The sequence below is a fragment of the Dama dama genome, chromosome 2, assembly GCF_033118175.1.
Source record: "Dama dama isolate Ldn47 chromosome 2, ASM3311817v1, whole genome shotgun sequence".
NCBI classification, from domain to species: domain Eukaryota; kingdom Metazoa; phylum Chordata; class Mammalia; order Artiodactyla; family Cervidae; genus Dama; species Dama dama.
The window spans coordinates 33,198,854-33,214,433 of NC_083682.1; the positions used below are offsets into that span (position 1 = coordinate 33,198,854).

Sequence of the window (15,580 nt, forward strand, 5' to 3'; positions counted from 1 at the left end):
GTCTCCCAGTTCTTAGATGCCCTGTTCTATATTTTTTCTTTTTTTCCTCTTTGTGTTTCAGTTTGGATAATTTCTATTGAGCTATCTACTTTCCTCAGCTGTCTCAACTTTACTGATAAGCCCATAAAAGACAATTTTCACCTCTGTGTTCTTCATTTCTAGCATTTCCAATTGATTCTCTCTTACAGTTTCCATTTCTCTGCTGAAATTATCCATCTGATCTTGCACATTGTCCACCTTTTTCACCACAGTTTTTTATCTTGGCTGCCTGGCATGCAGGATATTAGATCCTTGACCAGGGGTTGAACCCGGGCCCTTCATAGTGAGCATGAAGAGTCCGAACCACTGGACAACCAGGGAATTCCCAACATAATTTTTGTTAAATTCCTGAGAGACAGTTTCAACATCTGTGTCACATCTGAGTGTTCTTCTGATGATATCTTTATCTCCTGGGAGAGTGCTGCTTTTTCTTGCCTTTTTGTAGATTCAGTTGAAAGTGTGACATCTTGTGTAGCACAGTAGAGACTGAGGTAGTAGATTTGGGGTATGAGTTTTCTCCTGCTTGCACTTTAGTGAGAGAGTTTAAGTTAATTCAGTTAGGATTTGGGCTGGCTTTGAAATGTGTTATTTCTACGGCTAACCTTAATGCATCACAGGCTTTACATTCCTCCAGCAATATCTTGTATTTAGTGTGTGAAACTAGTTTGCCAGAGGGTTTTTTTTTTCTTTCTCCCAATGTGCCTATTCTATTCTCAGTTTTAGGTCCCATCTTTGTGCCCAGCCTCAGAAAGGGTCTTTATTTAGGCTCTTGTATCCTTCTTATCTCCTTCCCAGTAGTATTCCGCTTTTCATGCTTATGTTTAGCTTTTTAGCTAGCAGTGGTGGGTGGGAAGCTTGAGAGAATTCTCTCTTGTTCTCATTGAGCCTCAGTCTTATATCAGTATCTGCATGTATCCCTGAGTCTCAGGAGTGTGGCCTCTTCAGTGCTCCTGTCCCTTTCAGGCTATTCTTTGGGGCCCATTACTCCTCTTCCAGCAGTAGTCAGAATGTTTTTGTTTTTCCTTAGGGCCTAGGTAGAATAGGCCCTGTTCACTGTCCTCTCCACAGATTGAGGCTTTTGTTCCATATGGGAGATCAGGTGAGAAGGGTCTGAGTGACGCAGGCAGAAATTTGTGCCCCCTCCCTCAGCAGCTGCCCTATCCCTCCTCCAGGTCTACCACAACAGATTATTTTCCTACTTATTTTTTTGTAGTACCTGCTGGGGTTTGTGGAGAAAAGTTTTAGAGAATGTGGACGCTCCCAATTTCTGCAGCCTCTAAGGGCTACATACTCTCCGGCCAGGACACATTTAGTCTTCATAAATTCCCCAAGCTGAACACTTTTTTTCCCAGCGACTAGTTGCAACCGCCCCAGGGAAGCTGGCACCCACATCTTGTCTGTGATGTGACACTCTGTAGAAGACCTGGCCACTTGGTTGCCCTGTGACCTCAGAGAAGTTCAAGGAAAACTCATGCATTTGCCATGTGTCTGGCTTATTTTCATTGTAAGGATGGGAACAACGCTTTTCCTGGCTCTTATATCCTCAAGCAAAAATGGGAAGCCAAGTCTCTTCACTGGAACCATTTGAATTGAATTCTGTTTCCGGCTAGGAGCACTGGCAGTACTATAGCTGCGATGTAAACCTCATATTTTTCTCAGGACAGCATGTTTTTTTTCCCTTCCCTTCTCGATTTCCCTTCCCTCCTGAATGTAAATTTCACTTGTAAAATAGTTACTGAGCACCTCCTGGTTGGCAAGCCCCAAGCGTGTACAGAGAGGCATTAGTTAGGGTCTCAGGGTAGATAGCTTGAGCATAAGGATGACGGAAGCTGTCACAGGGCTCTGGGTGCCAGAGCCACTTCCCCTATGAAACTTACTCACGCCCATCTAATAAGGCAATTTTGGAACCTGCCTCTTCTTGTCAGGCCATTTTCTTAGCCAGCAAATGCCACCAACCCAGGAGCCCAAGTCTGCAATTAATGCTGCCACATGCTAGAGATGAAAGCATTACAGACCCCTTTTAGGTTTCCGACCGGCAGATCTTTGGGTTGAGGGAAGAAAAGGATCCTTGATTCCCCAGAATTATAAACACTTTAAGTCAGGCTGCTTGCTCTGACATGTGAGATGTTTATGTTAGATGTATTAATCTGTTGAGAGGGTCGATAAAGCCAACTTAAAATTTGTTTCAGTAATAGCCAGTGTTATAGGCAAGCCTGGGCTGATTTTTTTTTTTAAAGTATTAGAGCATTTTGGTTTGGAATCCATTAAGCTGCCTCTTGGACCTAGAAGTAGGAAATTCGCTGGAGCAATGTGCACTGGCAAAATCTGTCCAAATCTGTGTTGAGAAATACCATAATGATAATAATTTTTATACCATAACTTCTTGGGAGCAACATAGGTTGAAAGTATTTTCACTTTCAGCATTTACTTAGTTTTTTGATCCCCATAATGGCCCTAAAATGGGATAGGTCAGGCATTATTTCTGTCTGGTTGAGACATGGGTCTGGAAGTCAGCCTGCTCCTGAAATCACATGGCAAATATCCAATAAAAATAAGTATCTGGTATCCTTGCTATGTTCACAACCTGAATTGAACCATTTTTCCTGGACCCATTCTGTATACCTCTTTCCCGTCCATTTTGGGTATTCTCAGGAATCTGACCCCTTTCCTGGTTCATACCTTCATCCCTCAGACTTGAGACCTGAGTCTGCCCTTCTGATCTGCCCTCTAATTCCTGTGTGTGTGTGTGTGTGTTAGTCACTCAGCTGTGTCTGACTCTTTGTCACCCCATGGACTGTAGCCCACTAGGCTCCTCTGTCCATGGAATTCTCCAGGCAAGAAGGCTGGAGTGGGTTGCCATTCCCTTCTCCAGGGGATCTTCCCAACCCAGGGATCGGACCTGGGTCTCTTGCACTGCAGGCAGATTCTTTACCATCTGAGCCACCAGGGAAGCCCTCCTCTGATTTCTACTAACTTCAATTACAACTGTGGTCTGTTTCTTTGATTAGCTGACTCGCAGCTGCTTTCATGCCCAAACACCACCTCTGCAATTACTTGTACTACTGCTTGAAATGCTAATACTAATATTACTTGAAATAATAATAACAGCAATACCAATAGCTATCATTTGAGTACCTATGATGAGTCGGATATTGTTTTCCATATTTTATCTTACTGAAAATTTGAACCCCAGACTATCCCTATGAAAAAGATACAACTTTAGTCCCTAACATACAGATAAGTTACATAGAATTTAGGTGAACCCAATCAGTGTAGTTGAAAGAACACGGACATGTGTTCTGGCTCTCTTAAGTTCTCACTGTGTGATTTTGGACTAGTTACCTACTCTCTCTGTGCCTTGGTTTAATCACCTGTAAAAAACAGGACTGATAATCTCTACCATCTGAAGTTGCTGTGAAGATTAAGTGGGAAAGAGCCTGGTACACAGTTGAATCTCAAAAAAGTGACTTTTACTTTTTTCTTTTTGGGGCTTTTATCTTCTGCTTCTGAATATAGCTATGAAGTAGATACTTTGGAATTCCAAATGCTATTTTTCCTTTTTCATAAACCATCAAATATGGCTGTATAATTTCATCAAGGAAGACAGGGAGAGGGGAAGGGGATCCTTGCTGGTAGAAGTGTAGGAAATGCTTTTCAATTTCAGGGCTGGTTGAGAGTAATGTCTGCAGTGATGTGTAAGCATTCCGTCTGCGATTAGAGGGAGTGACCTTGAGAACGAATCGAGGGCACCAACTTGCTCTGACAAAGAAACCCCTGTATTGGCTAAATAATGTATAAGGGATTTCCATTGGGCAACTGGGAGAAAATTGAATTATTTAATGTATTTCCATTTTGATGAGTTAATCAAGATAATTGCTGTTTTCCTGGATCTTTGTCTTTCTACTTCTGTAATTAACAAGGTGCCTGTTTGGAGAAGGGAATTTAAAAAGTGAACTTTGTAGACACCACTGTGACATTTTTTGGTGCAAACTGTATTCAAAAATCTATGATAGCTCCCTTTGTTTGGGACTCTAGGATTGTGAGAAACTGATGCTTTATCAAGGTTGAGAAAAACTTAGGGTTCAAGGATTCAAGTTGATTTGGGATTAACAAACTCTGCACGAGGCAGCAGGGCAGAGTTGCAGGAGCATGAGCTCTGGTATCAGACAGACGTGGGCTGTGATCCCTGTTCTGTGAGGTCTCACTAGACAACGATGAACAAATGAGCCTCTCTGAGCCTCAGTGTCTGTTTCTTCCAGAGATGATTCGCGGCCGGAATGCAGTAATACAGTTCCTAGCCCATCGGTGATGGGCAGCGAGGCTAGTTCTCTCCCTGTCTCCCATGTACTTGTCTAATATTTGACAGTCTCAGCTGTGTGGAACATGGCTAAGACCTCAAAAAGAAGCTAAAAAAGGATCTAAGTAGAAATAGATGTTACAAGTCTATTCATTAAAATACCTCATAGAGGAACACCCTGGAGATATACATACATATTTAATTTTCGCGAGGATTATAATAAGCTGAATGTCTGGTTTTCTGACTACACCATTTAAGAACCCCTGGATGAAGAGAAGGGAAGTGAGCTACTGAAGTCGGCCACCACGACTGAAACAATGATATGATAGCACCACGTGGAGGGAGGAGGTGATAAAACTAAGGATTAGGCACAGGAGCTAAGGAAGGAACCATTTAGAATCACTTCAGGCAGGAATGGACGGGTCTATAGCTGCATTTCCCGGGAACTAGCTTCATTTCCAGGTAGGAGACAGATGGGCCCCCGGGCTAGACACCTGCTATTTGTTGAGTGGAGTAAAATTCAAGCTTTGTTCTCACCCAGACACTCCAAGGACAAACCTAGTGGCAAAAGCTGAGCTCTGCTAAACTAAAGCAGTAAGAGGCCCACTCCTGAGGTGCCCAAGCGTAGGGAGGCTCCTTGGGGGTCAAAAGGGAGGAAAGGGAGGAAAGGGAGGGGACCCCACCCTGTAAGTGTGGATACGCACCCACAGGCCTCTGTGGCGGGATCCACCTTAGCGAAAAGTTGTGCTAAGGCATCCTGGGGGGGCGCTCCTAGGACCAGTCAGGGGTAAAGAAAGAAACTAGACAATCAGTTAAAAGTAAACAAAACCCCGGAAGGACAATCCTAGATTAAGTCATTTAAATCACCTTCCTACTGTGCTCCTCCTCATTCAGGACGCCCACACTTGTCTCCAGGTGTGTCTCTCCGACTTACTGCGTTCCTCTTCATTACAGAGGATGACCAAACCCTTTCTGGCTGGGTGTGTACCTCTGCACTGCTTCTGAGTTAGATAAACAAACTATTTTCCTGTGTGCTCTCCCAGACATTATGCTGTGTCTCTAATAACAAGCTTTCTGTTTTTTACAGTTTTTGCCTCCTTGAAACATACTTGCTTTCAAACTGGGGCAAGAGTCAGGGCCACTTTACTTCTAGCCTCTAGTCCCTGGTTTTCTAGTGACTAGGATTCCTGGTTTTAATCCAGGTTACCCAGGTTCAATCCCAGGGCAGGGAGCTGATATCTTTCTTCAGGACCAGACACTGCTGTTTCTCTGAGATCAATATGGCAGCATCAAATGCCCTGTTTCTTATTAATGACCTTGACTCATAAAAGAAAGATTTATGCCTGTAAAATGAGAAGGGAGGCATCTAATGCACTTCATAAATTCCATCCAAAATGTTAAAAGTGAAAGAAAAAGTTTTGAATCATAAAGATGTGGACTTGTGAAGTGAGTCAGAAAAAGAAAGATAAATACCGTATCCTAACACATATATACAGAATCTAGAAAAATGGTACTGAAGGATTTATTTACAGGACAGCAATGGAGAAACAGACACAGAGAACAGACTTATGGACAGGGGGAGAAGGGAGGAGAGGGTGAGATGTATGGAAAGAGTAAATGGAAACTTACATCACCATATGTAAAATAGAGAGCCAACAGGAATGTGCTGTGCGGCTCAGGAAACTCAAACAGGGGCTCTGAATCAACCTGGAGGGGTGGGACGGGGAGGGAGACGGGAGGGAGGGGGTATATGTATACCTATGGCTGATTCATGTTGAGGCTGGACAGAAAACATCAAAATTCTGTAAAGCAATTATCCTTCAATAAAAAATAAACTAATTAAAAAAAAAAGATGTGGACTTGGATTATGTGGACATTTCTTTCACACGTAACTGTTCCTTCTCCCATTGCCACATTTCTGGATAGTGGTCATGTGGAGATGCTGACACTTAACCAAGTATTTTCCATCTATGTCAGCTCCCTCTAGAGAGTCCATGGAGGAAGGTTTCCGTTTTACAGAGGTGGAAGCTAAGGCCTAGAGAGATTAAGTCCACAGGAAAAGCTGGATTCAAGTCCAGCTTCTCTGAAGTCAAAGCTCACGCCTTTTCCAACACACCATGGTCCTTCGTAGGAGTAATCCTCTGGGTTATTAACATGCAGAACATATAATAGGTCATGGTTTGCATCTCAAGTGAATTAAAATAAAAAACATCCATAAGTGAACACTTCATCAGTTTACCTCTAATTCTACAATGCACCCATGAAACAAAATCACCAAATGGCCTGGTCTTGATACTTACTCATAAAATGTTGTCCATCCATTTTCATTGCTCTTGGTGGCCAGCAGGCCAGAGTTGCCGTGGTATGTCATCATGGCCAACTCGTGTCCTTGTGTGGTTACACTCTTGAGCGCACTGTTGGTGCCCATGGTCACCCAGTACACCTGGCCATCCGGGACCACCAGCCAGAGGGGCATCCCTGTGGAGTCTCTGCGGACGTTGACCATGTTGCCATTGTTGTCTGTGATGAGCGTGACGTCACCATCCCCGGTGTAGGTGAAGTTGTACAGGTAATCACCCGTGGGTAGGCTTTGGGTGTACAGATGCTTGCCACTGGTATCAAACAGGTAGAGCTCCTGGTCAATCGGGGAGGACAGCTCATACATGTTCTGGGTGTTGAGGAAAGGCTTGTTCTTCCTGATAAACCGGATTCGGATATTCCCAAGGTCAGCCACGTAAAGCTCCCCGTCAGCACACACAGCCAAGGAAGATGGGATATTCAGCTTCGCATCTTTGGCATAACCATCATCTCCAGAGAAACAATCACAGTTGGCATCATTTTTACAGTCACAGCCACTGGGGGCCCCGGCAACCAGTGAGATCTCTCCGCTGGTGGTGACCTGCCGGACGCGGTTGATCTTCTTCTCGTCGGTCTCAGCGATGTACAGGACCCCATTGTGAGAGACGGCCAGGGCGGTGGCCGACTCCAGGGTTGCGTGCACGGCCACCTTGCTCAGCAGGAAGTGGTCCATGCCGGGCACCTGGCAGTGCATGGGCCTCCCGGCGACGACGCGCACCTGGTGGTTCTCAGAGATCTGCAAGACCACGTTGTTGTCCAGGACATAGAGCGAGTTGTCCATCGGGCTGATGGCTAAGTCTGTGGGCCACTCCAGGCGAACCTGAGAATGGAAACACGGACACTCAGATGCCTGGCGAGGGGCCCGCCACTGATCGCCCCACACCCCGTGGAGCCCTGGGTCGTGTAGAGGGGATCGAGCGCCAGCACAGGCAGTCCTGCCTGACCCTCACAGCCGCCTGTCGTCATCCGTGGACATCGGCCCCCGATCAGACAGAAGCCACGCGAGAGCCCCACCGAGACATCTGATGGTCTACGTCAGACTGACGAAACACAAAGAAGGGGATAACAAACAAACAGACGAAAGGAGCAGGTGAGAGGAGAGACTTCGGAGTCGGACAGGCCGGGATTCAGATCCCAGTCCCCCCGCTTACAACCTTGGGCAAGTTACTTTGCCTCTCTGAGCCTCAATATTCACATCTGTGAGATAAGTAATGACCATAGCACTGAGGGTCTGACTCTCCGGAAGTGCTCAAAGAATGGCAGCTAATGGTATGGAGGTGGGAGGGGAGGGCAGATGGAGTCTGGAGGCTGAAGGAGAAGTTATTTAGAGGCTTAAGAAACATCTTACATGAATTGCTGCTAAATGCATGAAAAAGGATTTCTCAGTTCTTTGAGTTCATGGAGTAACACATGGCTAGGGGCTGGGGATGGAAAGTGAAAGCAACCCTGGCCCCTGTCTGACATAGGTGCAGACCTGTGATTCTCAAATCTGGCTACACAGGAAGGACCCATGGTGATTTAAGAAAGTATTGATGCTAAAATTCTACCTCTGATCAATTAAATTAAATCAATTAAATTAGATCCCTGGGTATGGGGCTCTGGCAAAGGCACAAAAGCATTCTAGATGATCCTAATATGTGCCTGGGAACCAAAACTGGATCTTTGTCCTTCAAGGGTGATGCCTGAGAGTGCTGGCATCGCCTGAGAGCTGGTCAGTGCAGCAGAATGGCAGGCCCCACCCCAAACCTACTGAATCTGAACTGGCATTTCAACAAAATCCCTCGGAGGCTCCTGCACACGCATACTGAAGTTGGTGATACCTTGCTTTGGATGATGGTTTCTAGCACCTCAGAGAACAAGTCCACCTGGGAGAGATGAACAACGCCAGCTATGGGAATGGAGGGTTCAGAGGTCCCGGGCCCCAGGTCTGCGCCTCCTCTGAGCCAGGCCGGGATGCCAGCAGGGATAACAGGGGGCTGGCCTGCAGGTGGGCACACAGGGGACTGCAGCCTGGCAGGTCTAAGGTGAGGATGCTGTTTCTTGCCTTGGTGGCCTTGGAGGCTGGGATGTTGAATATCTCGCCCTGGGAGGTGCTGGCACTAAGGGAAGCCCTTTGCCAAATGTGTTCCCCAAGAGGTCCAGCCACAATGCATGTAGGCTGACAGCTGCTGCCTGCAGTTGCCTTATCCACCCCACTGCTGGGGACTCTTTGCCTTAGGATCCTGAGCCCCTGACAAGTCCTTGACATTCTGTCCAACTTGGGGTTTATTTAAATAAATGTTATACCTTTCAGTGAGCAATTTCTCTTCCAGAAATTTACTCGTGTACACCCCTGACTACAGAGGTGCTTATCACAGCCATTTTTAATAATGCTGAAAGGCTGGAACTAACACAGATGCCCAATGACAGAGACCTGGATGAAGAAATTATAGTCCACTTTGTTCACCCATAGGTTAGCGTACTTGGTGCAGCAGTTAAATGTGATGTTACAGATGGATATTTAGTGACATGGGAAAATGTTTGCTACGTATTAAGTGGAAAGAACAGTTTGCAGAACAGTAAGCACAGTGTGATCCCAACTGGGGAAGACAGACAACAATAAAGCAGATAGATGATGCACAGAAGCAGGGGTTAAAAGCTCCAGGGTTATATACCGAAATGTTAACCGGTACTGGGAGGAGAGGTAATTTTAACTTTCTTCTTTGTCATTTTAAATTTTTTATATTTCCTGCAATGTGCATGTGGGAGTCGACTACGGTGGAAAGAAATCCCAGAAGATAATACACCTATGAGACGTGGCCACCTCCATCCGGCCCTTGAGCTCAGGGCCCTTCTCAGCACGGAGCAGGCCCTGCCAGCTGCACTGCTCCGAGGGTCTGCGTGCTCCCTCGCCCCCGGCCCCGCCCCCTCTGCCCCACAGCACAGGGGGCCCCAGGCAACGCCAGCGCCAGCGGCTAGGCTGCCTCCCTTCACACTTCCCAGCACTCCCCGGAGCACCGCATCACAGCTGCCTTCGGCTGCATCAAGAACACAGTTTACTCTAAAGTGACAGGGGAATTTTCAATTTCCTAAAGCCCATTTCTTGTCAACACTGGCTGCTAAATATTTTATGCCCTCTGGCCCTGTGGTGCCTTGGGGACATGCTTGCCAGAGACCTTTCTGCCTGTCATTATGATGAAAAGACGGCTTCTTGATGGGTGGGGAGGGAGGGTGGGAAAGGGGGAGCCTGCGAGGGAGAGGGAGAGGAAGCGGGGAGGAGGGAAGGACAAGCCTCTCCTACTCTCTCCTGCGCGCCCACGTGCACACAGCCACCCAGGAAAGAAGGCGAAAGAAGTGCGCTTGGAGTCACCGTGCGTGCGTGACAGTTCTGGACCAGGTACCCAGGCTCCCTGTTAGGGACGATCACGTGGAGGCTTCATTTCCCATCGCCAGAACGGAGGAAGGAGGCTTTACTGTTGCTGAGGTAACCCAGCTCGCGCTTCTGTCACCCTGAGATGGAATCAAGCTCCCTCCCCTCTCCCCCGGAGCATCCAATGCCTTAAAGCTCCCTGACTTGACTGCCTCATTGCAGTTATTTGCAAAAACGGATCATCAAATGGATGGAAAAATGGCTGACTGGTGAATGGCACAGAGAGAGGGAGGGATTGGGGGTCTGGACACTTCACTTCTTAGCTCAGTCCACCAGTGACCACAGGTGTGATCTTCCTCAAGTTACATGAGAGCTTTGAACTTCTTTCCTCATATGTAGATGGTGCTAATAAATCTTATATGAGTAGTCGTGAGGATCAAACGAGACGACGCACAAGGAAATTCTTTGTAAATTACAAAGAGAATGAATACCTACAGCCCATTATTAGCTGCCAGACACTGTGTGGGGCTCTTATGTAATATTTATTACCCCCTTCTACATACGGGGAGAGAAGTTCAAAACGTTTTACATGATATCATGAAAAAAATTTCTGTTCCGCACCCCTGAGGGAACCTAGCACAGAGCTCTGCATTTATAATCACATTTTCCTCCACCAAGCCTGTCTCCCCATCTATAAAATGGAGTATGTGATACCTACCTTGAGGGATTACTGTCGTTGTTCAGTCGCTAAGTCGTGTCCGACTCTTTGCGACTCCATGAGGGATTATGGTGACAGCTGACCAAGAAAAGTTGGCACACCCACCTCTGTGTCCCCATTTGTAAGCGTGCCTGCACACAGTACGTTCTCAGGAAGTCACTTTGGACTACGGACAGGGTGATATTGAGTGTCTGTGGTGGCCGCAGGCTGCAGAGTTGTGAATGAATGCCGGGTTCTGAAACAGTGTTCCGGACAGGTGGCAGCGTCTCCCATTACGTCTCTACTCTCTGCCTCCCTCTGTTTTCTCCTCCTACCTAGTCTTCAGTCCGAGCAGGCTCCCTGGTTCTCCCCTTTGCATTCTTGCCTCTGAGCTGTTTCTCATTTCTCTGCCCCACCTCCCTGCTCCACCCAGCACAGCAGAGCAGCTGTGTGACTGTGATGGAGGAAGCTCTGAGAACTAAAGCCAGGCCCCTTCCCATACACACGTATCAGAGTTCATGGCTATGTCAGAGAGTGTGGTGAAAAGAATCCCGCGCTTCAATTCAGGCGAGGGTGGTGAGGACCAGGGGCAAGGAGATTTCAGTCCAGGATTTCTGAATTTAAGCGTGGATTTTTTTCCCCCTCCACAATATGCCAGTTGTCTTTCAAGTCTTTGATCTGGCTGCTTGGCAGCACCTCCAGCTAAAGCTACACAATTTTCCAACGTGTAGATTAAAATTTTTCGGCACCCTGTGCTGGCTGGTGGAGGGCCCATTTGGAGAACTGAAGAGACTTGGACATAACATCCTCAGGCTGTGGCCGCTTCCTGACGGGGTAAATCAAGCTTGCTCACAGACCAGAGAGGGAAACCCTCGAGCCAGCAAGGGGAAGCCTGCCAAATTGGAAAGACGAGTGGTAGAGAACAGATTCCCACTCGGGAGCATAACAATCAGTAGCTGGTGCAGAAGGAAACCACACCAGCATCGGACAGGGAAGCGACGCGGCTGCGGGACCGCCCGCAGCAGCCCTGAGGTCTGGGGAAGGAGCTCGGCGACACGCTGGGAGCAGAGGTGGGCACGAGCTGGGAAGCCTCCCAGCCTCCGTCACCTGTTGAACCCAGGCAGCAGGTTGGCAGTGAGTGGCAAAGGGCCTGTATGCATGCTCCCCTAGAAGTGAGGGGGTTTACAAAGCCAAGTGTGCCCACTGCTAACACCAACTCGAAATTTAATGCAATTTGAACCTCCTTCTATCTCTGGCTTTGCTAATCTTGACAAGATGGATATTCACTGATTCAGCGCCAGCCAGGTTCTACTAAAGGATTGAGCAATAAAGGACACATCCCTTCTCAAGTCGCTGTAGGACAAACTAGGGACACGCTGACCAGCAGCCAGAACCTCGTGTCTCTCTTGGGTCTACGCTGGGCTCCTGGAGCCCACTCGCTAAGGGTCAAATCCCGGTGTGGTAAGGTAAGTCCTTCCCTAACGGACTCCAAAGCACACCTCCACTTCTAACTCCTGCTGCTTCCTTCTAAGAACCATATGCTCAGTGTTCAATCTTCCAAAGTTCCTTGAATGTTTCAGGCCCATTAACATCTTTGTACCATTGCACATGCAGTTTCCATTGTGTGAAATGTCTCCTTTCTTCCTGTCACCCAACAAACTCCTATTCAACCTTCAAAAGCTGGCACAAATGTCACCTCCTCTGTGAAAGTAGGACTAGAATTTCTGTGTAGCCATCACCTACAGAGTGCTGAGTGGTGCTCGGAGCCCTGCATACACTGTTTCCATATTCTCAAGGCAATCCTGCCAGGCCAACATCAATTATTTCTATTTTAAAGATATGAAAAGTGTGGCTCAGAGGACCTCAGCAACTTGTCTAAAGTTATACAGCTGGTGAGTGGCAAAGCCGGGATTCAATCAATCCATTAACGAATTAATCAACAAACAAGTATTGGGTGTGCTCCTGTGTACCAGGCCCCCTGGTTACAGCAGAGGAAAAGGTGGACAGAATTCCTGTCCTCACGTACCTGACAGCCCAGGAGGAGAACAGTGTTTGAGTATCTGTGACTTTATGAGGTTACGGATTTAAATTTACACTATATGAGGCTCTCCTGCCTTTGAGGGCTATATGGGGCAGATTTCTTCAGTCCTCTGGGTCTTCCTGTATCACCCACTCGTCACCTCTGATGGAGACCTTCCAGAGCCCCACACTGTGCTGAACCCATCTGAGTGTCCTTCGTGCTCTTAAGAAGCCCTGCACCAAGAGTGTGCTTACAAGCCTTGTGCACTACAAAGACGAATGGCCAGCAGGCGAGCCGGGTGCCCATGAGAGGACAAGCATGCTGATCCAGGGCCCCAGCGGACGAAGCCTTCTCCTTACCTGAGAGATATCCATCACAGAGTCGCAGCTCAGGGGCCGGGCCGAGCTGAGATCGTTGGAGCCCAGCAGGGTGGAGATGACCCCATTCTGATCAATGCGTCTGATCATGGTGCCGTCCACGAAGTAGATCAGCCCCGACTTGTCCACGGTGATGCCTGGGGTGGAGAAGCCCAAATAGGAAGTTCAGCCTTAGAGGTGGTTACAATCCGCGTACTCATGGAAACGTGCAGGCTGACGGGCACGTCTCCTCTGTGATTTGATTAGATCTTCCCCACGACATTCATCCCCTCTCTGAAGATGAGGAGACAGCTGCCCAGGGACTTGCACAATGGGGATCAGCACCCAGGTCTTCAGATTCTCCAGGCCTCTGGTTGTTCTACCTTGCTGCCTCTGGAGATATTTACCTATCATCTCAGTCATCCACAAAATCTAGACTCATAACTGCTGAGAGTCAAGCACTAGATGTAGTGGCAAGGAGGAACATTTCAATGTCAAAATGGTGGACTATGTAAATTAACCTACTTCTGAAGACCTGAAATTATAAACATCAAATCTCCTTGATGGCAGTAATTTTTCTTTTCTTCCAGGACAATCATCCCTCACGCTTTTCTAGTCTATTACTATTTGATATTATTCTGTTCTAATTCTTAATTTCTTTGGCCATGCCATGTGGCTTGGCTTAGTTCCCTGACCAGGGATCGAACCAGGCTCCCTGCAGTGGAAGTGTAGAGTCCTAACTACTGGACCACTAGGGAGTTCTCTATTACTATTCTAGTTTCGTTGGTTATTTTTGAATTATAGAGCCTAAAAAAGAACCCTTTGGATTTGTGTAGGGAATATTGGTGAATTTCATGTCTAAAAAAGGCACAATGAATTATTCAACATTCATTTCCTCCATTTGCTAGACTATCCCACCTGCTGACTTTCTCCAGGGCCACCTGTGTGACCTCGGGCAAGTCACTGGATGTCCTTGCATTTGTTTTCTTAGTTATGAAACGAAAAGATTGTTCTAGATCTGTATTTCTCATTTTTGGATGTGTATGACAATCACCTGGGAGCTAGCTAAAATGCACTATTTCCCCAGGTACCTGGTTCACAAAATCTCAAGTGCAGCCTGGACAGCTACCTGTATTTTTGACCAGTGTCCTGGGTGATAATGATGTAAAATGACATAAATCAAAGTTTGAGAAACACTCTAGTAAGTGAGGACTTCTTAACCAGTGATATGGATAAGAATCACCTGAAGAATCTTTAAATACATCTATTTATACACACACATCTGCTTGGTCTCACTCCCAGAAATACCATTAATAACTCACAGGGTGGCTGGGACTAGGACCAAGGCTCACGGGTGATACTGACACCACACGTCTAGAATCAGAGGAGTCAGACATACCCTATAGAAGTGTGAACCGCTGAGGGGTCCTGGGGCTGAGAGACAGACAGGGTGTGCCCCTGAGGATCGCATGGTCTAGATGAGGGGCACAGGAATGACTTTGGACTCAGGGAGCGACAGAAGCCAGGGCAGTTCACAGGGAAATAAAGGAGATTCCGGTCAGTTTCATCTTGTTTTCTCTGGGGGCAGGAACTGAAAGAAGGGGTCAGAAAAAGCTTCACAGAGGTGGAGACGTTGAAAGTTATAAAGCCTCGCAGTTACATAACCTTTGGGGTAGTCACTGCACTTCCAAGTCCCAGTTTTTTCATGGATAAAACGCAGGTAATAACATCTGACCTGTAATAGTTAGCTCGCAATTATTATAATGACTTAGAATTATGAGAACATGAAACCCACTCTGCTTGCTCTCAAGGGCCCACAGGTCTATGATCCCTCAGGAGGGTGGGGTGAAGACACCCAAGGGCCTCTGCGTGATGAACACCCACAGGAGCTGCGGTTCCTCCTGCCCGCTGCTTTAGGCCGCTCAGGGCTGGACAGTGATTTCACGTGGAGGACCAGCAGCCTTAGAGCGGGGGACGTCCTCCTTCTGTCCCTGCCTAGAATATAAACTCATTTCACTCTTTAAGCACAGGCGCTTAAGACAGGCACTTTCCTGTCTGTGTGGCTGTGCTTGGTCCTTCTCCATCTGCTGTGGGACTGATGAATGCTCCACGAACAACTGGGTTTCTTGTTTACAGAGTTGGCTGCACAGGCTAATAGAAGTGATGTGTGCCCTGATTAATGACTTCATTTTTTTCTCCTTTTGTTGTGCTAAATAGATGGACATCTTTTCTCCTCCCTGTTGCACAGTGTCTGCAAATCCTGGCACTCTTGTCATTTCTATCTGGGTTAATTACAGGCTTTGGGGCAATTTCCCTGTCACTACATCTGTGTGTGTGTGTGTGTATGTGTGAGCGGAGGGTGGAGAACACACACATGTGGAGAAAATGAGAAAAGATCTTGAGAGAATAAAAATTCTCAGAAAAAAAAAACTGTTCTAATTTTAAGAGAATAGAACATTGTCAC

At 47.0% G+C, this 15,580-nt stretch overlaps 1 protein-coding gene across 1 annotated transcript in view; it reads right to left on the minus strand.

Annotated features, from left to right (window-relative positions):
• The window catches only part of TENM4 (teneurin transmembrane protein 4), a 759,511-nt gene that overhangs the window by 37,644 nt on the left and 706,287 nt on the right, over positions 1–15,580 (minus strand). The window contains exons 25-26 of the mRNA XM_061168374.1: positions 13,120–13,274; positions 6,637–7,514 (exon numbers count right to left, since the gene is read on the minus strand). Of these exons, the coding sequence (XP_061024357.1) occupies positions 6,637–7,514; positions 13,120–13,274 (1,033 nt within the window). The remainder of the gene's footprint in view (positions 1–6,636; positions 7,515–13,119; positions 13,275–15,580) is intronic.